The sequence below is a fragment of the Nannobrachium achirus genome, assembly GCF_963921795.1.
Source record: "Nannobrachium achirus genome assembly, chromosome: 23".
Taxonomy (NCBI): domain Eukaryota; kingdom Metazoa; phylum Chordata; class Actinopteri; order Myctophiformes; family Myctophidae; genus Nannobrachium; species Nannobrachium achirus.
Window position 1 is genome coordinate 31,729,757 of NC_137830.1, and position 25,693 is coordinate 31,755,449.

Here is a 25,693-nt window from a genome sequence, read left to right on the forward strand (position 1 = left end):
CTTCTTGGTTGGTGCATCGCTATGATCGGTATGCCCGAAACTGAAGGTTCTGTGGTGCAAAAACTAAGTGTGATTAAAATGCGTTAATTCTTTTAATCGCGTAAATTTTCTGTAATTAATTAATCGCAATTAATCAGTTAAAGTCCCAGCCTTAATATATATATATATGTGTGTGTGTGTGTGTGTGTGTGTGTGTGTGTGTGTGTGTGTGTGTGTGTGTGTGTGTGTGTGTGTGTGTGTGTGTGTGTGTGTGTGTGTGTGTGTGTGTGTGTGTGTGTGTACTTGTATTGCTACACTTGCGAGCTCTTAAAGGACCAGGTCACCTCTGGGACAACCAGATCTTATTTTATTGTTGTGTGGGACACGATCAACACAATCCTAAGTACTTTTTTGTGTTCAATCTGTTTTTTAGATATTTTAGGATTTCAGCATGCTTGTAGCATGCTACAACTGGTCATATGATGCATTTTGCATCATATGACCAGTTGTAGCATGCTGAAATACTAAAATATCTAAAAACACAGATTGAACACAAAAAAGTACTTAGGATTGTGTTAATCGTGTCCCAAACAACAATAAAATAAGATCTGGTTGTCCCAGAGGTGACCTGGTCCTTTAATGTCCCCATAAGTATAGTAGAATTTGAGGATTAGACATTGTGTGGTTTCAATTTACTTCCAGGAGAGAGGAACCGCAGAAGCCATAACACCTTGACATAACAACTTGGTTTCACTCCCCCATGTATTTATATCTTGTCAAGGTCACAGTGCTTGACCCACATCTCCGTTGATGTGGAAAAAAGTAAAACAAGTTCATTTTTTCTCTCTGAGGAGACATCTCAGTGGTGTAAAGTAACTGAGTACATTTACTTAAGTACTTTACTTAATTACAATTTTAAGGTATTTGTACTTTACTTGAGTATTTCCAATGCTCAGTACTTTTACTTCTACTCCACTACATCTCGGATCAAAATATTGTACTTTTAAGCCCTTTGCACACAGGCGCGTTTAACCGCACGGATAAAACGGACAATATAATTTTTTGAAAAGAAAACAATGATTCTCTATGACCTCATGCACACCGGCTCCGAATTAGCCGTGCGACGAGTGGCTGCCGCCGTGCGTTTTTTTCTCGATCGAACCCAGTTCGATTCGTGCGTCTTGTCGCATGCGGTAAAAAACTCATCACTCCTTTTATGACTCCTTTTTGGATCCGCAGCGCCGATTCCGCACAGCATTGCACACCAAATCCAATGCGTTTTATTCATGCCGCAAACGAAAAAAACGCAACTGTCCTGTGTGCAAAGGGCTTTACTCCACTACATTTTTTGAAAACTTTAGTTACTGGTTACTTTGCAGATATAAATTAACGTACATTAACCACTTTAGCCCTATTCTATGGCTATTTGAAAATAGCCGATCTATAAGCTCACAACGCTGTAGATCTGCTATTTTCAAACATTTTGTACTTTTACGTTTGGTACTTTTAGTATATTTTGAATTCTGGACTTTTACTTGTTAGGGTGCCCTCACACCCAAATTATAATAAATAATATTTTTACATTGCAGTATTGATACTTTTACTCAAGTAAAAAAAAATGAGTACTTTATCTACCACTGATTATTCTGTATGCCCCCCAAAAAACTAGAAAAGTGCGCTCCTCAGAACGCAGGTCTCTGCCAGGCCGGGTTGCCCTGACAAGTTGTTGTCTTCATCATCAACCAAGGGGGCTGAAGCGTTCAAACCAAAACAATCAAACAAATTAAACCGATAAATAAATAAACAAAGCCATTCTTTGCTTTTCCAAAAAAAAAAAAAAAAAGTTCACAGTTGAGATAAATGGAGCGTGTGTGTAGTGTGTTGGCTGGAGACACCGGAGGGTTGATAAATCACAGCAGAATATGAGAGTAAGTGCTTCTTCGTTCCCAGAGCAAATGCAATTATGGAAATGTGAGAGCTGTGAAGCAACACACCTAAACATACAGTAGGAGAAGACAAACACGGCATGCCGATGATGGATGGCCCCAGTCGTTCATGTTTAAAACGCCACGTTCTCCTCTCAATTTACACTCCCAATCCTATCCAGTCAGCACAGCACTATCCTGTTCAGCGTCAGTCCTTTGTGTCGCTTATTAAATAGTACAGTACATCTTATTAAATAATGGTACAGCGGGTTAGCTGGATGGTGCTTTTGTAAAGAGCTTGACCTGAAGGCAGCAGCTCTGGATATTATTTGTGCATAATATAAATTGATGATGGTAGATGGAAGAGATGAATATGGAAATATCTTTCTTTATTCTAAAGTCTTGTAGTGTGTTTCATAGAGAGAATCTGATCATGTGCTGCTGAACACACGATGGTCCCACTGCTTTTTAAATGTATTTCCTTGCTTTCTGGCCACTCCGGGGGATAAGCGTACGAGGAAACAACACAACAGCATTTCGCTAAAGGCGATCAGGTGTCTCTCACACTTGACTCTACTCTACTCTACTCTCTCTCTCTCTCTCTCTCTCTCTCTCTCTCTCTCTCTCTCTCTCTCTCTCTCTCTCTCTCTCTCTCTCTCTCTCTCTCTCTCTCTCTCTCTCTCTGGTGATCCAGTGACTCAACAGGGTTAAAAGGTTCAGTATGGTATTGACACATCATCATACCGTTTTCAGTGAATCAGTGCCGTGTCATCTTGACTATAACTTTAATTTGATGAGCGTTGCACACGATTCAATTAATTGATATGAGAACCATTGTGTTCTTTTAGGGGACACAAAGTCGTCCCCACAGATTTTGTCTCATAGTTCCTAAAATGAGATTATCTTATCTTCCATTGTGATGAGTGACTTTTGTGGCGACCATGACAAATGCAAATCATTGTTTTCCACTGTAACCTTACCAACATTAATTTTCTATTTGTTAAAAGCAATGCTTGCAGTGATGAAATCGTCTACGTACGCAATAAGAATTTTATTTCGATCACTGCAGTAGTCTAGCCTGGTGACTGGTCTATAACATGTCATAACAGTATCTTATAGATGTTCCCTGAAACCTTGTCCAAAGTTGTAGTCATAGATATGTCATAGAGTCTAACTCTTTTACTGCTTTATTTATTAGTGCTACTGCCCTCAAAGTAGCTTAAAAGTAGCTTACCTTTGCGATGATATAGAAAATGATCTATGCATTATTTCCAAACGATTTTTTTTTTATTATTCATAATTATAGCTGTAATCAAGCCAAACTGACTGCAGGGGGCAGCCACATGCAATGAATGACGCTGCAATTGTCACTTTGCTCCCACCGTAGTTCAGGCCATAGAAATGCATTTTCTAGATCAGGTCCACAGAAAACAGCCAGGAAGTGATTTAGCCATCCATTGTTGTTTATGTGTGGTGGAGATTTGAGAGCAGCGTTACGGGAGCTGTTTTTACTGTACACACCCGCGCGACCCCTCATCAGCTTACAGTGCTCAAACAAGGTAAAAGAACGAACGAACGAATGAACGAACGAACGAACGAACGACCGTTCGTATTGGCAACAGTAACCTGCCAGAATGGGGCGAATGTTAACTTACATAGCGGTAAAAGACTAATAGTATATGAAATGACAGGGACGACTGAATGTCATTGAATCACATGGCATTCAGTTGTCTACAGCAGGGGTTTTCAAAGTGGGTGACGGGGCACCCTGAGGTGCAGGGGTGCCGCGAGATAAATTGATAAATTTGGAATTTATTTGGACACAGAGAAAATATTTAGTATCATTTTAACTCTTATTGTGCCGATCCCGAACAAGTTTGGCTTTATTTCAATCCAATACAATTTTTTTTTTTATTATTTTACTTACCCCGAGCTGCTTGTAGAGCCGTGGGTGGTCCTGGCTCGTCCTACGCTTTCCAGCGAGCCATTTTACATGGTCCGACGATATATAACATTAAAAATGGTTTAAAATACATTTTTGAGCCCCCCAATGTTCACCGAATGTTCGGCGCCGCCGGCGGCACGACGTCCAGTGTGCCGATCCCGAATTAATGCGGCTTTTTTAATGAAATGAATAAAATGATCCGAGGCCTACTGAAGCCCCGGCCTAAATTTTCCATCCAGTGACCGAGATCCGGCCGCCCCCCGGCCGGCCGTAAACGAGTAACGCCGCAGCGAATCGCCGCCGAATCCAATGCAAACCCACATCTTTTGAAGGTCATTTTCTCTGGATTGTGTTTTTAGGGAGGCGGCGCAAGGTTTATGTACGGCGAAATCGCCGAAAAATGATCTTTTAAATGAGAACAAGCTAAAAGCTATTTTGTAGCCATTTTCATCCGGGACCTTTTCATGACGTGCACGAACGTGAGCACGCGTGTCACTGCAACGTGAGTCCCCGGATGCTAATGCGCTCGCCTATGAGAGATACCCTGGCATTCTTTGGCGCCCTCTAGGGGCTGGCACTGGAAGGGTTAAAGTACAAAGTTATTTTCAGTCAGTATAACCAAAATGGCTATTACGGTATCTCAATGTTTTCAGCAAAGCCCTGCTTCATCATACAAGACTCTCGCACAAAACTTGCGAAAACAGCAGATCTACAAGCACACAACACCTCGTGATGTAAGGCGTTGTGTGCTTGTAGATCTGCTGTTTTCACTAGTTTAGTACATTTTATAGATGATAAATACAAAACGAATGGTTTTGGACATACAAGGTTAACACCCGACAACGACAATATGCTATAAATATAAGGTGCTAGGAATGAAAATTATAATGTAGGGGTGCCTCAGATTAAAAACATATTTATGGGGTGCCCTGAGACAAAAAAAGTTTGGGAACCCCTGGTCTACAGTCATGACATAAAGATAGATGGCTGTCAGTTATCTATAAATAAGCTCATCGGTGTGTGAACTGCAGGAATTAATTTCTCTTTTGGTACTTAGGGGGTATTTAGGGGTTTGGGATTAATGGGGATTCATATTATTTACTAACGATGGTTCCACATATTTGACCTTGTCATTTCAACATGATTCACTTTCTTCAGATCTGATCAGGACAAGATGAAGTGTTGACCCAGTACTGATTATTTACCTTTCTGCGTGTGTGCATGTGTGCGCGCATGCGTGTGTGTGTGTGTGTGTGTGTGTATGTGTGCGCGTGTGTGTGTGTATGTGTGCGTGTGTGTGTGTGTGTGTGTGTGTGTGTGTGTGAGCGCCAGTGCGTGTGTGTGTGTGTGTGTGTGCATGTGTGCGCGAGAGATGGGGGTTGTCTTGAAGATAAGGGATCACAATGGAATCACATGTGTGGGTGATCTGGGAAATCTAGTTCCATAGAGATTAAACTGGTGCTTTTTCCTTCCACTGGGATCATGGGAGGTCTAAATGTCCTCCTCCCTATGTTTAGAAAGTAGCATAACGGTAGTTGTCATTTTAGCTGCGTTCACACGTGCACTGCAGCTTATTTAGAACACATGGGGCTCCATTTTCGCCCATGCCTTACCCCTTATCCCTTAACTCATTTGCCATTTTTACTCGATCTAGATCGGCGATGTATTTTAAAATGTTTTTTTCAAAATAGTAAAAAATGGCAAAGAAGTTTAGGGGTAAGGGATAAGGCATGGACGAAATGGATATAGCTCATGGTTCTCAAAGAGGGATCCGGGGACCCCCAGGGGTCCTTTTGGGCGTTTCAGGGGGGCCCGGGTCCCCAGCAAAATGTGTTTTAAACGATCCCTATTTTTATTTATTTATTCAGCCCACAACGTGTCACAACTTCATGCGAGCTATAATACGCCGAATGAGAAGTGGCCTGCCTGATTGATTGATTGATTGAATATTTTATTAGACAGAAATGTAAAACAGTAGGACTCAAGCACTTGATCCCCTTTGGCCCCCTGATAGGTGAATTGCCAGGGCTGTTAAAGGAAGCCAGTTAACCACATGTTTTAAGACAGTGGTTCTCAACCTGTGGGTCGGGGTCCCCAGATTATTTTGGGGGGTGCCCAGATGATTAATTGCAACATTGTTTTCTCACTCAACAGTAAACAAACCAACATAACGTTTAAGTGTATAGAGGGCATATGCATATTTCAAAAGGACTTTTTAATACCTCTGAAATGACAAATTAAACTTTGGCCAAATTGCCTAATATTAGAGGCAGAAATTATGATAATAGCCGATCTACATGCTCACAACGCCACGCAACGCGAGGCGTTGTGAGCATGTAGATCTTCTATTTTCACAATAGAACCGTGTTATACAAAATGTAATGCCTCAACTCTTAGTGCTCGTCAGGGTGGGGGGTCCCCAGTTAAAATATGATTATTTGGGGGGTCGCGGCCTGAAAAGGTTGAGAACCACTGTTTTAAGGGATGGGATCAGGGCATTCCACACTTGGGTGGCAGCGCTGTGTGTGTTTGTGTGTGCGGGCGTTTGCGGGGGCTCCATGGAAAACAAGGTTGGCAACCACTGAACCATGTGATTGTCCAGACAATGACACACAGCGACCGTGTGGGCAGGTTGGTGATGTGACTGGCATGAAACCACAGCAAAAGTGGGGAGATTCTGGGAGGACATCGCAGTTAGTAATTTGCTTGTGAAGGAGTGCAGGAGAGGGGAGAGAAGAGAGGGGAGAGGGGAGGGAGGAAATAGGAAAGAGAGAGAGGAGAGAGGAGCATCTCCAAGGAGCTTGAAACAAGGGCACACATATTTGTTGGAGTGATGCTACATCAGGGTTGGATTTGCTTCGGGATACGGGATGGTATGTAGGCTCAGCTTTTGTTTAAAATATTTTGAGAGGTGCTAACCATTCCTACATCTGTACGTATGTCCCACACACAGTCATTGGCCAATTGACCAGTCGCTATGCCCCTCCTAAAGCCGTCCTTGTCCAATGCCAAGTTAGCAACAGGTTACTAACGCAGCAGACTTGGCAAGCTGCCATGGCGGCGCGCATCGGTGTCTGGCTGCTAGATAGAGATGGGATTTATGGTTCTTTGAAGTGAACCGCATCTCTGAGATCCGTTCCTTTCAAAGAGCCGTTCAAAAGACTGGCTCATTTTAGTTACTGGTTACTTTGTAGATTTTGATTATGATTGTAAATCACTTCCACCCATATAGGCCTATACATTTTGGCCATTGGATACATTTCTGGCATTTGAAAATAGGTGATCTACAAGCTCACAATGTGTCACGTTGCGATGCATTGTGAGCTTGTAGATCGGCTATTTGCAAATGATTTTTCTACATTTTACTCATTGGAAAACCTGTGAAACAGGACATTCTGCATAATGAGTACGTTCTAATATTACTTTAAGTACATTTTGAAACCAATACTATTTTACTTTTACTCTAGTACATTAATAACACCACCACTGTTCATTAGAAAGGAACGGCTCCCTACTGTGAACCGAATCATATCGTTCATTTCAAAGAGTCGTTCAACAGACTCGATTCGTTCACGAACGTCCCACCCACTCGCTTCTGTGTCACAAACACTGAAACAAAAACAGAACGGATTGCACTGACCTACACAAACCCACGGGAATAATTTAGGAGCACTTCATGAGAAAATATAACTGGTAACACTTGTGTACTGTATGTTAATCTGACTTTAGTATAGGCTATTGTTTTCTTCCTGGACGTGCGTTAGTTTGTGGCAGGTTAGTCTGCAGCTGGGTGCTATTGCTGCACGCCGCCATGGCAGCTTGCCAAGGCACCCGCCTTAGTAACCTGTCGCTAAACGTGGCATTGGGCAAGCACGGGTTTAGGAGGGGCATAGCGACTGGTCAATTGGTCAATGAAAATAACTCATAAAAAGCACCGCTCACTTCACACTGGTTGTGGTTTTTATTTTTATTGTGAAGCAGAGGATAAAGATGTACATTTTCTCAAAAACAAACAGACATACACACAAAATCCCAAAGCAAACAGGTACAAAGAAAATACATTTCAAATACCCAATGTAGGCTATGCAGTAGGTTTAAAATGCTCATGTAGCGTCTTTGGGGTTTGTTTTCCTAGACCGTTGCTGATTTCTCTACACAAAGCCTGGCACACCCGGATGATCCGAGTATGCAACAGATATTACAAGCAGTAGTGGAGAAAGTATCCAATTTTTTACTTAAAAGTAGCCTATCGATACTGCAATGTAGAAATACTCTGTTATAAGTAAAAGTCCAGAATTCTAAATTTACTCGAGTAAAAGTACAAAAGTATTGGTATCAAACATTTGTCGCATCGTGACGCATTGTGAGCTTGTAGATTGCCTATTTTCAAATGGCCAAAATGTATATAGGGCTGAATGTGTGTTTTGTAATGATAATCCAAATCTACAAAGTAACTAGAAGCTAATGTAGTCAAATAATTGCAGTCGAGTAAAGGTACAATATTTGCTGAGATGTAGTAGAAGTACTTCAGTACAGTACTTACTGTAAGTACAGTACTTAAATAAATTTATTTAGTTACTTTACACCACTGGGTATATGCAACAGATATTACAAGGAGACCTGGGAGCTGAGATTTCTCCAAGCCCCTATCTTCAATTGGCTGATTCTGTTGCACAAGTAAAGCCCAGATAAGCTCCTCTGAACAGGACGGGGTGTTGGCGGCGGAGGCTTACAGGCTTACGGCCACATAATGAGTCTTTACAGAGATGAATGTGTATTGATTGGCCTGGGGAAATCCATGGCACGTTATACGCCTGACACGTGGATTACGGTTATCAGTCTGATTTCAGACTGATTTCAGTCATTTGGATTCCATAGAAGCCAGCATGTCTTTTAAGAAAGCATGCCGCATGTGCACTGAGAATAGCAGATCTGCAAAATCACAACACGAGTGCACGCGCATGCATGCATACTCAAACAGATAGCAAAAATGTCATTTCTGCAGTTGCAGATGTGTGCATTTGCATGTGCTTGTCGATATAGGGGTGCACCATTTTAATCAAACTAATCGATTTAATAATGTATAAACAATAATCGATAAACAATCATTTGCGACAAAGAATATGGTTAATATGTAGGGCTTATGGTTAACAGATTTATTTTATATAAAAAACTAGAAGCAGTGCTCTTCCGAGCACAGGTCTCCACCAGGCCAGGCGGCCTGTTATAGTGCCACCATGAGGCTGATTTGAGAAATTTGAAGTGGCATTTCTTCCTCTGCCTAGTGGGAACGTGCACGCCCAATTTCACCAAGATTAGAACAAAATCTGTAGGAGTAGTGTACAGAAATGTGTTTTGCAAACATCGGCCTCGTGGTGGCGCTTGAACATGCCCATGTGAAAAATGCAGAGGTTCTGAATTGGCATCCAGGGAGTGTGTGTGCTCATTTTGGCAGAGACCGGGCCAACGGCGCCGGAGATTAGCTGGTAACAAACTCGGAGGACGGACGCACGGACGGACGGACGTACCGTATGGACAGGGGCGAAAACATATTCTCCCCCTGCCTTCGGCTGGTGGAGACAATAAATGAGTGAACAATGAGCCTCTCGATTACTCTATTAATTAAATGGAAAAAGGAACAAATATAGAATAATGGCCCAGAAGATTATCGATAATTGCAGCCCTATATGTCGATCCAGTGTGTCTCTTCAGATCATTTGGTGTTTATTTATGTCTCCTCAGAATCATTATCAGCAGCTAGAAAGCAGTTGTGGGCAGTAACTAAGTACAGTACTTGAGTATTACTCCTGTTTTATCTTCTGTTCGCTGGCTCCCAGTAAAGCAAAGAATTGATCTATCAATGGGATTGGCTCCTTCCTATGTTTCTGACATGCTTAAAAGAAGAAGTTCACCCCCAAAATGACTTTTTTTCAATTGATTACTTATGCCATAGAGACTTGAGTTCAATAATATATTTTTTGTTTTTTGTCGCATTCCTAAGACAATCATTTGATTACAATAAATGTACCCCCATTGATTCCGGATGGGGACCCGAATGCATTTGGGTCCCCATCCGGGTACAATGGGGTTACATTTACTAAAAAAAAAAAATTTTTGTCTTAGGAATGCGAAAAATACAAACAAATATCATTGAACTCAAGTCTACATGGCTTAAGTAATCAATAGAAAAAAAGTCATTTTGGGGGTGAACTATACCATGTACCTACCAGAATTAGATCATCTGACAAAGGTCTCCTTACTGAACACTGGATAAATTCTAAATCAGGTTATGGTGCTTTCAGTCACTGTCTTTTGTGTGTCTTTTTAAAAAAAAAAAAATTCTCACAAGCTTTCAGCCAGGAGCGTGTATTTAAACTGGACTTTCATGTTAATATGTTGTCTTTATTTTCATTTTCTTTGAAGCACATGGAGTCTGCGCTTGTCGTATGAAACTGTGCTATATAAAAAATGTGACTTGACTTGACTACTTTGTCCACCACTACAATAAAGACTTTGACATCTTCACTTCACTCAAGCCCATTCTCGGATTTCCTTCTTGTTTATTCTGTTTAAATAATACAAAAATAAACATGATTGACCGAGGCAGCAATGTTCCAGTTAGGTTGTCTGCAAAGTCATAAAGTTGCCCCGAGACAGAGGTCTTGCTACGCAGCTGTTGTTAAAGTGTGACCACAATGTAGGAGGATGCCTGGAGTTTATTGTAGAGCTCTGCAGGCTCGCAAGATACGTTTGTTTACCAATAGTTTCAATACCACCAACATGCTTTGATACAAGTAAAAGGCCTGTATTCAAATATAAAAGTATTGGCACCAAAATGTACCGAAGTCATTTTTCTTCAAAGTTTGTCAAACCTTTTTTTGAAAATGGAGCAGAAGCTTTGAAGCTGTGGCGCAGTGGTTAGCGCTTCGCCTCAAAGCTAGAAGGTCCTGGGTTTGATTCCCGCCGGGGGACGCTGTGGGTGCTGGGGGTGTGTTTCTCCCTCCGCGTCATCAACGCCCACACCCTAGATGGGGTCGGCGATAGGGCCTTTCTGTGTGGAGTTTGCATGTTCTCCCCGTGTCTCCTGGGGTTGACACCCTCACAAAAACATGTAGTAATCCTGGTCTCAATAATGCCTCCCCCTGGCCAGCCGGGGCGCTTGATGGAGGGGAAAGGAACTGGTTGGAATAATCCCCCCTGTCAGGTGAAAAGAAACAACTTGGACTACTCATGCATTGAAGGAAGCATGAGGTCAGTCCGTTGTCTCCCCAGGCGTGGCAGAGGGAGAGCAGAGACAGGATTACATAGGCAATTGGCACTGCCTGAAAATGGGTTGCAAAATCGTGGGATAAAAATTATATTTATATAAAAATAAAAATAAAGAGTGTAGCTGTACTTAGTACAGTACTTGAGTTTAATGCACTTGGTTACTATCCACCACTGCAGCTTTGAGAATGTGAGACAGTGAATGAACTCATTTAAAACCTGTACTATACACAGGGGTTGACATTAAGTTAAAATTTGATTATGCTGGCACTACACAGCATAGGCATTCATGCAGCCGCTAGTCAATTATATCGTAGGCTGATTTAGCAGAACTCGTGTTTTATGTCCACATCATCAGAAGACATTAACAACTCATTACCATACGCTGTGTGCGCGCCCTGCTATGATACTTAACCCTAGCTACTTTGTGTATACTTCACTGACTTCACGCACACTGTATGTCAGCATCTGCAGATCTGATTAAATTAAAGCATTAGCAATGTTATATTAGAGCAAACTTCAGCAGTAAAGCTAGTTGCACACTGCTGTGTTTTTTCGTTGCGTTTTGGAAATCCGCAAACAAAAGAAAAAAAAAGAAAAACGTTTTTCAGGCCAAGGAGGGAGAGAAGAGAGAGAGAGAAAGCAGGGGAAAACGCAGCAGTGTGCAAAGACCTTTAGGGAGTGCAACTGGAAAGGTTTGAGAACAACTGATTCTGAAGAAGGATCTAGAAGAAATCGGGTCAAAATGTTCCACGATTTTCACGATTTTTCCAAAATAACAGAACTACAAGCTCACACTCGCTGCTGCGCTGTGAGCTTGTATATCTGCTATTTTTAAATAGTTAAAGCATAAAATAATGGTTAACGTAATATTGCGTTCCAGGTCTTAAAGGAGTAGTTCACCCCCAAAATGACCTTTTTTTCGATTGATTACTCACGCCATGGAGACTTCAAGTTCAATAATATTTTGTTGTATCTGTCGCATTCCTAAGACAAAAAATGTACTATAGTAAATGTATCCCCATTGATTTCGGATGGGGACCCAAATGCATTTGGGTCCCCATCCGAAATCAATGGGGATACATTTATTGAAATCAAATGATTGTCTTAGGAATGCGACAAAAAACTACAGATATTTTTTAACTCAAGTCTCCATGGCATGAGTGATCAATAGAAAAAAAAACATTTTGGGGGTGAACTACTCCTTTAACAGCCAAGGGGCCAAACTCGTTCAGTAACGAGATAAGGCCACTGGAGGTCGCTGTGCCAAAAGGAGTTAACTGTGCAGAGTGCTGCTGCGCGCATGTTGTGTTGTCTGTGAAAGACCCTGGTCCATACGTCATAACGTGGCTCGCAGAGAGACAAAATGAATGGTCTAGGCTGCATTGATTTCTATTCTATGCTGAAACATAAAAAGGGCTTTATCTATGAATAAGGTGCAAAGAACGCCAGGGAAGCAGAGATCTGCCTGTTTTCACAGCGACACTTTACCGCGATGGTCAGCCCCGGTTTGGATTTTAGTTTCGCGAGCGTTTGTAAACAAATGGATTATCCTCCTCAATCGTCAGCGGACACTCACGTGCACACGCACGAAGCTTCCCAGGCTCTTCAAAATTAAACCGTAAGTGAACGACGGCAGCAGCAACAGCTAGAAATGTTAGAAACCTTGGCGTCCCATAATGGGTTTTAAACAGAGTTCTCTGAGATTGATTTGATTGTGTGATTGGATGAGTTACCAAAATTGGGCTTGAGGCGGCCCAATGGTTGGCCACCAGCAACTGGACTGAGTTTCCTGACAGAACTTGCTCTGCTGTACCTTAAGTGCGGCGCTCATTCTATAACGTATCGCTATATAATGTTAATAATTTCCAGCATCGAGGCGGTTTATCACGCCGATCGGTGAGAAACAAGTGTGGCGTGGAGAATGAGGGCAGCTACCAGAATTGCATTCCTTATTTAGCAGCATCAGTCGATCGCACCAGTGATTGATCTCTTTCTCTCTAATTGACCGATATCACCGGGGGTGCTGCTGTGGCCTGTATCGTTTCATTTCCTTCACACTGAACATTCCGTGTGTGTAATTACTGGTGAGAGCTGCGTGTATAGTCTGATCAAGTAAGGCAGGGGTCTTCAACAGGGGGTCCGGGACCCCTAGGGGGTCCTCAGCTCAGAGTTACTACAGGGGGTCCTCCAAATCTTCCACTCGTTTTTATAATCCTTTTTTTGAACCCTGTGTGTGTGTGTGTGTGTGTGTGTGTGTGTGTGTGTGTGTGTGTGTGTGTGTGTGTGTGTGTGTGTGTGTGTGTGTGTGTGTGTGTGTGTGTGTGTGTGTGTGTGTGTGTGTGTGTGTGCGCGCGCATGCATGTTTAGAGCCAAGACGGGCGTTTTGAAGTCCGCGGCCACCACGGCAAGTCCACGCTGAGCATCAGTGGCGTGAGGCTGTCGGATCTGGGTCGCTTCGACTGCGAGGCCCTCAGCAGGATCGGTGGCCATCAGAAGAGCATGTTTCTGGACGTCGAGTGTGAGTACGGGACAGGTCCACAGTCAAACTTTGAAGTCGGGATCCCCCAAAATAATCAATTTTGAACTGATGACCCCCCAAAATAATTGAACTGGGGACCCCCCCGAAAGTGAACTGAGATCCCATCAAAATAATCATATTTGAACTGGGCACCGCCCCCACTGACAAGCACTTGGAATTGTAGGTGTTGAGGCGTTAAATGTAGTTCCACAGATGACCTACATATTGTGAAAATAGCCAATCTACAAGCTCACAACACCAATTGTATTTACCCGGCACAAAGAACTGTTTTGTAAGGCTTTGTAGACTCAGCCTCAGATTTTAATCGGTTAACCCATTTAGGCCTAGAAATTATTGAATGCTTTAACCAGTGAAAAATAGCAGATATACAAGCTCACAGGGCGGCACCGAGTGCCGCGCTGCGAGCTTGTAGATCTGCTATTTTTGAAAAAAGTTGTGAAAATGTGTGCAAATCTTTGAATATATGTATTTTCAAAGCGAACGTTTGTAACTCAAATTTTGCTTCTGGGGGTCCTTGGAACTAAATATTTTGAGATGGGGTCCGTGGCCAAATACATATCATTTTGGGGGTCCTTCACATGAAAAAGTTTGAGAATCACTGACATAGTATAGTCTCTCAAGAACAGACTAACAGGGCTCCAGTTAAGTGAAAAGGACCTTTTCTTTGACGATGGCCAGCCAGATTGCTGACATAGAAACATAGGCTTTTCAAAAAAACCTTAGAAGGATTCAAAAGACACTTATAGAATCGGGTCAAAATTCAAATGTTCATGATTTTTCAAAGATAGCAGATATACAAGCTCACAGCGCGGCACTCGATGCCGCGCTGTGAGCTTGTATATCTGCTATTTTTCAATAGTTAAAGCATAAAATAAGGATACACAATAATGTGTACCCGTTATTAAACATTGGTATAATAACATATTTTAATTATAAAATAACATTTTCTCAGACATGCCCAAGTTCCTGAGCAACCACACCGTCTACTACTCCTGGGAGGGCAACCCGGTCAACATCAGCTGTGACGTGGTGTCCAACCCCCCTGCCACCATGCTGTGGAGGAGGGAGCGTCTCACCATCTCTGCCGACGGCACCGCCAACATGCGGGTGCACCACGCCGTGGGCAGGTCCCTGCTGGAGGTGGGTAGCCTGGCGGGGCCCGACGTCATACTACGTTCACTCACTCATTCCTTCCCCAGTATAACATCTGGCCTTCGGCCTATTGGCAGCTTGAAAAGTGGGCGGGAGTACTTGCCTTGACAGACAGACTCCTCTAACCAATCAGCGTAGCAAAACATCTCTCAGCCAGTCGGAAGAGCGGCAAACAAACACGTCTTTTTTCGGCCGATGAACTCCGCTAGCGCATCCCCTGTGTTCCTTTTTATTTGCTGTAATTGATTCCAACTCTGAAATAACTGCACTTATTGCTTGTTTTATCGTTAGAGCGTTAACTGTTACACTTGTTGCATTGCGAGGGCAGCCATTGTTGTTGCAGCATGCATCTACGTCACCGTCTACACATGGACCAATCAGGGAAAGCTTTTCACTTGTTGATAAGCATAATACTCGCTGCCAATACCCGGAAGGCCAGACGTTATACTGGGGAAGGAATGAATGAGTGAACGCAGTATGACGTCGGGCCTCGCCAGGCTAGGAGGTGGGTGCCATGCTCAGTACAGGGTTTCTCAAAAATATCAAGGTCTCCCCTTAACTCAGTGTCAGTGTACAAATGGAACCAAATGGACCCCAACGGGTCCATTTGGTTCCATTTGTACACTTTCAGAGTTACAGACTCTCAGACCCCCATAAAGGAACCCACTGGTCCTTGGAATCCACTTTGGGAAACATTGCCTCCTTAGAGGGTGGCTACTCCAATCTTGGGTATCAATAGTCATTTAGGGGTATAATTCTATGAATTATGCAACTCTCTGAGTGAGTGAGTGAGTGAGTGTGTATCCGTACCCCGTGTATCTCAAGAAGTGTCTGACCAAATTCTTTGTCCATATCATGAAGGTGAATTGTCTACTTTGACAAATATCAATGGCAGGACTGTAATTGTATTAAAGGCTATTATAGCAGTAGTGGGCATGGTTTACTGGTGCCACAAAATAAATCGCCCATACATTTCACATAGAGATTTACAAAGATATTTGTATCAATTATTTTAAGCCTAGAATCAAGCTATTCAGGATCCTGGTGAATCAACAAAGAAACCGGTAAACAAAGGGTACTGTATTTATTAAATATAGCATATCATATAATTAAAATGTATGGACGTTTTTTTTGTGGCCCCAGTAAACCACGCCTTCTGCTATGCCCTTTAAAGGTACAGGAGTAGATGATGATGATGTTGATTGATTGATTGATTGATTGATTGATTTATTTATGTACGTACGTACGTCATACGTCGGTACGTACTTACTTACTTACTTACTTACTTACTTACTTACTTACTTCTTTGTCCCAGGTGACACCAATGTCGGACAGAGATTTCGGGCGCTACAACTGCACGGCCCGAAACAACATCGGCTTGCGGTACCAGGAGTTCATCTTGGCCCAAGCAGGTGAGTCTACAACCCTGACACAACCTGTCTTCTTCCCATTAAGAAAAGGAAGTAGAGAAGGTTCTTTATAAGGTGTTTTGGAGTTTTTCCAATTTGCAATACTTGCACTCCTTCTACATCTCAGAGGCAAATATTGTACTTTTTACTCCACTACAATATTTGAAAACTTTAGTTACTAGTTACTTTGATTTGATTATTATTATACAAAACATACATTACCCACTTCAGCCCTATACATTTCAGCCATTTGAAAATAGATGATCTACAAGCTCACAGTGCATTGAGATACGACACATTGTGAGCTTGTAGATCTGCTTGTGAATTGGGGACATTCTGCATAATGAGTACTTTTACTTTTGGTACTTTAAGTACATTTTGAAACCAATACTTTTGTAAGTGTTTTTTTTTTTTATTCCGGACTTTTGCTTGTAACAGAGTATTTCTACATTGCATTATTGATACTTAAAGTAACAAATGTGAGAACTTTTTCCACCACTGTTTGTTAGTAGGCCGTACTAATAGTTGTAGTATATAAATATCATGGGAGAATCACTGCAATTTACAGCGAGGACAAAAGGTAAAGATAAATGTAATGAAAGATTTGTTACCAGCATACTCCAAATTGAGTCTTCTCGCTGGTTCTTTTTTTTTCACGAGAGGAGAAACCTCTTGCTGTAGATTTATTCTTACAGTACGTCTAAAATGTGTTCAAGCCACAGTAGCAATCCGGTAATTTCAGGCTACATTTCACTTAAATGTCAGAGCTTAAATTGGCATGAAATAAATGTATTATTGTGCAAGTGAAATCTGAAAGATGACTAGGTCTGCCAGGACTTAGCCGAATGTGGCTAATACCAATCTAGTATCATTGCACTTGCCCTGTTATGCAGTTCGATCGCACAAATATCCGTGCTCCATTACTTAGCGACGCGAATCAAGGAATTCTGAGATAAGTGCATGTGAAAATCTCACAGAACAAAGGAGTGGCCCTAGCTGTCAAGGCTATTTCCGCAGGTCTCTGTATCTCCGTAAGACATCACTCTATAAGCCATATCTTCAAAACTGGTGGGTCAAACTACACAACCAATATTTCAATTTGTATAATTCCCTCCCTTCATGACATGAAGGCAGACAAAAGACTCAAATGCAAAATGCTAGAAGACTCAGCTCTATTCATAATAAATTACAATTATTTTATTTTGTTACGGCGTGACTCTGTAAAAAAACAAACAACTCTGGGGTCTATTTTGTCCAAGCCGTAATCCTTATCCCTTATCTCTGCAACTGTAGAGCTTACTTTTTTGTTGAGTATTGTGTATCTGTAAAGCACTCTGTGCATTCGTGCTGTGAAGATGTGCTATATAAATAATGTTCGTTCATTCATTCATTCATTCATTCATTAACCTTTTTGCTATTTTTGAATAGTTGAAAAAGCTGAAAACAGCAGATCTACAAGCACAGCAGATGCAGCAGATCTACAAGCACACAACGCCTTGCGGTGCAAGGTGTTGTGTGCTTGTAGATTGGCTGTTTTCACTAGTTTAAATCATTTTTAAAATGATAAATACAAAACAAACGGTTTTGGACATACAAGGTTTTCACCCGACAACGACGATATACTAGAGAAAATTTAAGCTGTTGTGTATTAGGCGGCGCCACCATAAATAGGAAATGCTTCACTAAATAGCGAGCACTGCGCTAAATCAGAAGCACTATTTGAGATTAGGCTAGGCTGAAAAGGGGGGTACGAGCTATAGTGAAGAATTTATCTCCATGTCAATTGCAAATAAGACTATTAGCGGTGCGCTCCGGGGATACTAAATAAACTAAATGGTTTGTGGCTGAGATTGCTCTGAGAGCTCTGTCTAAACATATAGATCAGTAGTTCTCAAACTGTGGGTCGGAACCCCCAGGGGGTCCTCAAATGATTTTGGGGGGTCCCCAGATGATTTGCTTAAATGAGTGACCACGATGAACACTTTACCCCCTGGCTCCACCGGGCGCGTCAAGCGCCGCGTCAATGTCAACGCTGGGAACGCTCCTGTTTTAATTAATGAAGGGTGCTCCACTGCCGACGTCAACATCGGACGCTCAAATTCGCCCCGTTAATTTTTTTATTCCGTCTGACGCCGGCACGACGCCATCTTTTTGGTGGAGCCCTAGTCTTAGAAGACGGGCTGTTAGAAATGTACAACATAGGACATACAGCAGTGGTTTTCAACAGGGGGTCCGGGCCCCTAGGGGGTCCTCAGAGTTACTACAGGGGGTCCTCCAAATCTTTGTGTGATAGAAACATTTTATTTCCTGAGAACTTTAGCCAAAAATAGCAGATCTCACAACGTCTCACGCTGCGAGGCGTTGTGAGCTTGTAGATCGGCTATTTTAGGCAAAGTGGTTTAGAGGGGAAAAAGAGCAGACTAAGTACATAGTGAAAGGTCAGGTTTATTAAGCATTGACAGTTCAAGTGGTTAAATATCTGAAAACACAAATTGCCATGAATCCAAAATACACTGATGATAGTGCTGTCAAACGATGAAACTATATGGAATCTATGAACAGGTTGTGGAGGGTCCCTGCTTCATCTCTCTCTCAACTAAGGGGTCCTTGGCTTGAAAACGTTGAAGACCCCTGACATACAGTACAGTATACGTCATTGCATTAAATCGGTCTTTGATCAAATGTCGCTGTGTGTTTTGCAGACGTACCATCCAAGCCATATGGCGTGCGCCTGTCGTCCGTGTCCCAGCGCCTGGCCACCGTCACCTTCATGAAGCCCGACTCGCATGGCGGCGTGCCTATCGGCCACTACCTGGTGCAGTACAAGGAGGCGGGCTCCCAGGAATGGAGGGGGGTCCAGTCACATGGCGTGCAGAGTGAGTCTGAGCCAAGCCCCCAGAACGGCTTGTAAACGTTGAAGCGGCCTCCCTAGTGGCCAAAGCTGGAATTTCAGGCGGGGTGAAACAGACAAGCACGAGCATAAGAGCTCGCCGCTGGGGTCTACAATAGGGTTCAATGGACGTCGACGTCGTTCGTGACGTCATTAAGTCTCTGCGTCAAACATTTTGGTCTCTAGGTAGAGACCAATTTCCCCCAGAATGCACCTGGATTCTGCTTCAAAACGCCACTGAGCACTTGCATTGAAATGATAGCTGGGGGCGGGGCTGGTCCGCTCTCTATATTATATACTCTATGGTCTGAGCGAGCTGCCTCACCAAACCCACGCGGTTGTATTTTCTCTGGAATCCATTTTCATGCTTTAACCAAGATTAGCTCAAATGACGCAATCACACAAAGATGTAATGAATGTGACAGGCTTAATCAAAAGGCAGAAGGCTTTGAGGGAAGATGAAACGAGAGACCAAGAGCCTGGACCCCACTGAGAGAGGAATCGTTTATAGATGTGGGAGGGTTGGGGTCTTTAGCGTGAAATGACTGAGCTCAACCTTGTGGTGGCAAAAATGCTTTTTCAACCCTCTGAACTATGGATCCAAGAGCAGTTAAGGATCACTGACCTGCCAAAAGAAAAAACGCGTATTTTCCTCATGTGTGTTTGTGCTGATATCAAACAGCTTTGATTTGTTGATTTGTTTCTTTCAACATTACACTATGGAAATTGGATTTATTTTAAAAACATGGCGGACTAGTAAGCAACAGTAAAGTGTTGTAATTTGAGCTGCTGTGTTGCTTACATCACTGTGGGGTCAGTGTTATGTAGTCTGGCCTAGGGATGGGACGATAAGCGATATTATCGTTTATCGTGATAAAAACCACTCACGATAATCTTACCGTGGACATTTAATTTATCGTGATATCGTCCTCTGTCATGCACTGGATCAATTCACCTTTTATTTGCCGAGCTGCATATCTGGTACCACTTAAATCCGCTATAATTTGTAAAAGGTACTTATAATATACTTGATAGTCTTTTTTTCACTCTATCAAATGTTTTTGCCAAAAAATAGCTGATCTACAAGCTCACAACGCGTCGCAATGCGACGCGTTGTGAGCTTGTAGATCTGCTATTTTTTGGAAAATGTTCCGCCCCAGGATAATGGATTTTGATTATCGCGATAATATCGCAAATCGCAATTCACTTTTGTCACAATAAACGTGATATGAAATTTTCATATCGTCCCATCCCTAGTCTTGCCATGTTGTGCCAGTTTTGAAAAATCAGCCTAGGGTTTCATGTCCCTTTGACGATTATTTGTATAACTAAGCTTTCATGATCGCGACAGCCGCACAGAGATGTTCCCACCCACCGCCACTCCAACCCTCCCATAGAGACATCCCCCCGACAGCCACCCCACCCCACCCAGCCACCCACAGCCTGTGTCAGAGCCTCCTCCTTCCCACCTGACAGGAGGTCACCCCAGAATGCACTGGGGCAGAAAGGGCGCGCACGCCTTCCATGACAGCAAATTGATTTCCGGGAGCCTCTCTGCGGCAGGGAGGGAGCAGAACGGCAAACGTTGAAGGTTTTTTTCGTGAAGAAAAAATGTGGAAGGCAGAGGACAAACGGTCACATGATGAGTGGAACTGACAAACCGGAACGTCTTCTTATCGCTTATAATATCCCTAATTTTGTTGTCCATTACAACATGGTGATACATCTAAATTAATGCTCTGGGTAGCACTTAGACAGAAAACACAAATAATGCTCGCAGTGGTGGAAAAAGTACTACAATATTTTACTTGAGTAAAAGTATCAATACTGAAACATAGAAATACTAAAAAAGAGTAGTCCAGAATTAAAAATGTACTTTAGTAAAAGTATGAAAGTGTTGGCATCAAAATGTACTTAAAGTACCAAAAGTAAAAGAACAACATTTTTGAAAATAGCAGATCTACAACACAAAATAGCACATCTCACAACAAGTCGCGATGCAATGTGTTGTGAGCTTGTAGATCAGCCATCTTCAAATAGCCAAGGTACAAAATAGGGCTAAAGTGGTTTACTGTATGTATGTTTTATAATATTATAATTTATATCTGCAAAGTAACTTGTAACTAAAGTTTTAAAATAAATGTAGTGGAGTAAAAGTACAATATTTGGATCTGAGATGTAGTGAAGAAGAAGTAAAAGTATTGGAAATTGGAAATCAAGTAAACACAAACACCTACAAATTGTACAGTACTTAAGTAAATGTACTTTGTTTCTTTACACCACTGAATACTCGCACATGAAGATAATTACTTTAATCAGTGGAACTGTAAAGTACAGAAATGGACATAAGCAACCAAGATATCTCACCAATTGGAGCAGTTACATCATGAGTATGTACAGTAACTACTGCACTGTACATAACCCTTCCATAACTCTTCCAAAGTGTCGTCGTTGTTTGCTTTCCCATGAACGTCTCTGATCCAAAGTTAAAATCTTACAAATCTTAGTAAACACTATACAGAGAATGATTTCCTGGGCTTACACAACCAGTTCACACAGCCAGCTTTATTTTCAGCTGTATAATTTATACTTTATCTTTTGGCTTTATCTTTAGGCTTATCTACTTTATATATTTTTGGCTGTTTGCTTCAGCCAAGGGATAAATGAAATAAAAAGATCTGAACCAGAGTTTTCTGCTGGTGTATATATCGTCGTTGTCGGGTGAAAACCTTGTATGTCCAAAACCGTTGGTTTAGCATTTATCATTTTAAAAAATATTTAATCTAGTGAAAACAGCCGATCTACAAGCACCGCGAGGCGTTGTGTGCTTGTAGATCTGCGGTTTTCACTAGTTTTGTGCGACGGCCTTGTATGATGAAGCAGGGCTTTACTTTGCGAAAGAACGTACACATTTGAAACCTGGAGATTGAAGGTTTCCACCCGTCAACGACGATATACTGTAGTGATATACTGAATGAAAATGAGGATAAAAGTCAGGTGACATTAAAGCTGTTGGTCTTTGTGGTGGATTTATGTTTTACTCTGCTGTGAACACGGCACTAGACCTGGGTTCTGATGCCACGTGGTCTCTTCTATAGAAGCTGCCTTCCACAACACTAAAGTAGAAAGATAAGGATGTCTTTTCCCCCCCTCGCTATTCAAATCTTTCATTTCAGAAACTCAGAATTCTTCCCTCAACTATGAGTGTCTCTCAATTGTGACTTCTAGTCTATCCCAGAATTCAGACTATTTGGAATTAGGAGGGAAAAAAAACATAATAACGTTGTTTTAATTCAGTGGTAAAAATGGAAATGATCTCTTCTGCCTTGTATACTTCCCTTAAATCAATGTTAAATTGACGTGACACGTGGAATCTCTTATCTTAAATCCTATTTGCGACTGTCAGCTCGCAGTTACTATCAAAACCTCCACCGGCTGTCAGTCAGTCAGTCAGTCAGTCAGTCAGCCAGTCAGTCAGTCAGTCAGTCAGTCAGTCAGTCAGTCAGTCAGCCAGCAGTCTGTCAGTCAGTCAGTCTGTCAGTCTGTCCGTCACGTCACACTTTTCCCCTACTCATATCTCCGCCACTGTTGCCCCGCATGGCCCATGGCCCTCTTCTAGCGCCACCATGAGGCCGATTCTTACAAAACACATTTTTGGACACTGCTCCCAGATTTTGCCCTAAAATCACACAAAGCGGTACGCACTATCTCTAAAGTAATTTCATCAACATGGATCTGGCCCATTTCCCATATTCCCTCCTGATTGGCTACCATTGCCTTCTAAAGTTTGTGTATGCGACCTGACGGTCGCTTATCTCCCGATTAGGGAGTCTTACTGGTAGTATAGTTTGTTGATTACTTTTGATGAAGTAATGGTCTTTTTCTGTCTCCTTTCATCAAACTGCAGTGACGGTGGTGCTGACGCCTCTGGAGCCCAACATCACCTACCAGGTCCGGGTGGCGGCCGTCAATGGGAAGGGTCAGGGAGAATTCAGCCATGTGGAGACCTTCCAGACGCTACCCATCCGTATGTCTTTCACCCCGGTGCCTCCACTCTCTGCTTAGGACACTGCTTCTCAAACCTTGTCATGTCAAGGACCCCCAAATTGACACACGTTAGCCTGCGGACCCCCATTTGAAAAGATATGCCAGGGACCCTCATTAGAGACAATTGCAATTTCAAGGACCCCCAGTTTATGCATTAACCTGTGGGTAGGGGTGTCCCCAGATGTTTAGCTAAGTGAACATTGTTTTCTCACGCAACAGTAAACAGACCAACATACAGTATAAGTGTATACCAGGTATCTGCACATTTCTAAAGTGATAATTTAAGGACTTTAAATACCTTTTTAGCAACTCTGGGCAAACATTGGTCAAGTTATCAAATATTAGAGTATAGTTGTGTGGAGTCACACTCACAATCCATCCCAACTGTTCAAGCAGACTCACAGACATTTGTTCAATCTAGGGGTGTATAGTAACTGAATCGAAAAAAGCAAAATATGTACCGTTTTGGCTTTGTATCGTATCGTTTTAAAATGCGGTAATCGGTATCGAATCGTTTTGCAATTGATTGTATGGAAACTTAAGTATTTGTGCCTTGTATTTAGCAATTTTAAGAGACAAAATGAAATAAATGAATGTGTGTAATCTCTGTGTTCATGTGAAGGTGGTTTTGTCCATATGTGTTGAAATATATTTGCAAGATAATTACAGCGTTTACTTCCATAATAATAGATTTTTTTACATGTTCTACACAAATTATATCTCTTTGCTAAATAGTTACTATATCGATTTTAAATCATTGAATCGAATCATATCGCCTTGAATGAACCAATATCGTCCATGTATCGTATCGTTAACCATGTTTCGTGATGCGTATCGTATCGCTGTTAAAATGTATCGTTACACCCCTAGTTCAATCCCAATCTCCCCCCTCCCCCCCCCCATGCCTTCTTCAGGAGAACCAAGCCCCCCAGCCGTCCATGGGCAGAGAGGGATGGGCAAGGCCTATCGACTGGGCCTGATCAAACAGGACGACGGAGGAATGCCCATCATTGAGTACATAGTCAAGTACAAGACAGTGAGTATCACAGAGTTTGCCTAACGCTGACGAAGGCCAGTGAGCCGAAACGCGTCTGTTGGATAGACTGCTGCTGCGGATCCTAATCATTATTAACACACATTCCATGCCATTGAGGAGTATGTTCTTACTTTCATTCATGGACGCTTCTATGTGCCATTGAGGAACATATCCTCTAATTGGACTTATTGTATTACCATACATTATAAAGCACTGTAAGGCACCCGTTGATGTGAAGGAACTTCATTTCCCATGTTGCTTTGGGGCGATGGTGACGTCATTAAGCCGTGCCGGTCTCATCCGCTTTCATTATACAGCTGAGCCTTTAGACAGCGTTTTCTCATTATTTCACTCTTTTTTATACCGGGCTTTATCTAAGCCCAGGATTTTCGAGGCAGCAATGTTTCTCCTCTCCGTGAAAAAAGACAAGTAAGTTGATGTGTGCACGGAAATAACATTGCATAAAATCCGTGGCAGTGTACCGCCATCTATTGGAGCAAATCCGTGGCAGGAATTGTGTTAAAAAGAACAAATCTCCTAAGACTGACAGAGAGTGCGGATTGTACCCCCCCCCCCCCCCCCCCCCCCCCAAAGAAGGGGAAAAAAACATTTGATAAAACATAGGATTCCACTTGAACTACTGCAGTTTCCATGGAAGACAATAATCTACTGTACAGTATGTCCATTTGCATTCAGTCAGGAGGGGAAACCTTTATCAACGTATTAATGGACACGTCATTTTAAAATGCCACGGATTACTTTTGCGTTGTATCGCCCCACCCAACTGAGCACAGCTAATCGTTGATATGTGATAAATGTTAAAAGCAGTCATTTGAAACAGAGTCAAAATCTGTTCCAGCGGAAAGTGAATAAGTTAAGCCAGCCAAGTGAACAAAAGGCCAATAATCCAATTTGAAGGATACATTTCCTTTTTTTCCCCCAATTTTGGTAGTGTGTAATTACATCTCTCACTGAAGTAACCAAAATGAAACAAAAACGTTGATTTGGTTTCGTTCTCCCAAATTCAGTAGCTGCCCTGGATTTGTGACATTTGAAACATTTTTTTTTTGTTTTGTTTTTTGTTTACAGTGTAATTTGCTGTTTCGAATGATGCTGATGTGCTCTCTGTTTCAATGTGTCACTTATCATTCATGACTTGAACGAGGGGCTGTACATGCTGCTAGGATTTGTTGATACATTAAAACCGTATAAATATGGAAATAACTGCTCAACCTCGCCACTAAAAGACAAACAAAACAAAAACATCAGAAATCAGACGGACAGTTCCATTACACCTGTTAGCTCTCCTGTATCTGTATCTCCTGCTTGCATCCGTACAATGATTATTTTGTCTTGTATGCTGTTGGACATTGAATATTGTGTAATATTCTGTACAACAGCTGGTATACAAAATCTGTAACATTTAGTGTTATATTGAGTACTGATCCAAAGTGGTAGAGTTGGTGTTAAGCAAACCTGCTGGCACACTTTCAAAGTGGACC

The 25,693-nt window shown here is 42.1% G+C and overlaps 1 protein-coding gene across 1 annotated transcript in view; it reads left to right on the forward strand.

Moving 5' to 3' along the window:
* The window catches only part of LOC308308457 (neural cell adhesion molecule 2-like), a gene marked incomplete at both ends in the record, with an annotated part of 67,237 nt that overhangs the window by 21,064 nt on the left and 20,480 nt on the right, over window positions 1-25,693 (forward strand). Inside the window, 6 exons of the mRNA XM_080753872.1 lie at window positions 13,486-13,636; window positions 14,610-14,797; window positions 16,125-16,221; window positions 18,921-19,094; window positions 23,016-23,135; window positions 24,070-24,191. Coding sequence (XP_080609998.1) covers window positions 13,486-13,636; window positions 14,610-14,797; window positions 16,125-16,221; window positions 18,921-19,094; window positions 23,016-23,135; window positions 24,070-24,191 — 852 coding nt within the window. The remainder of the gene's footprint in view (window positions 1-13,485; window positions 13,637-14,609; window positions 14,798-16,124; window positions 16,222-18,920; window positions 19,095-23,015; window positions 23,136-24,069; window positions 24,192-25,693) is intronic.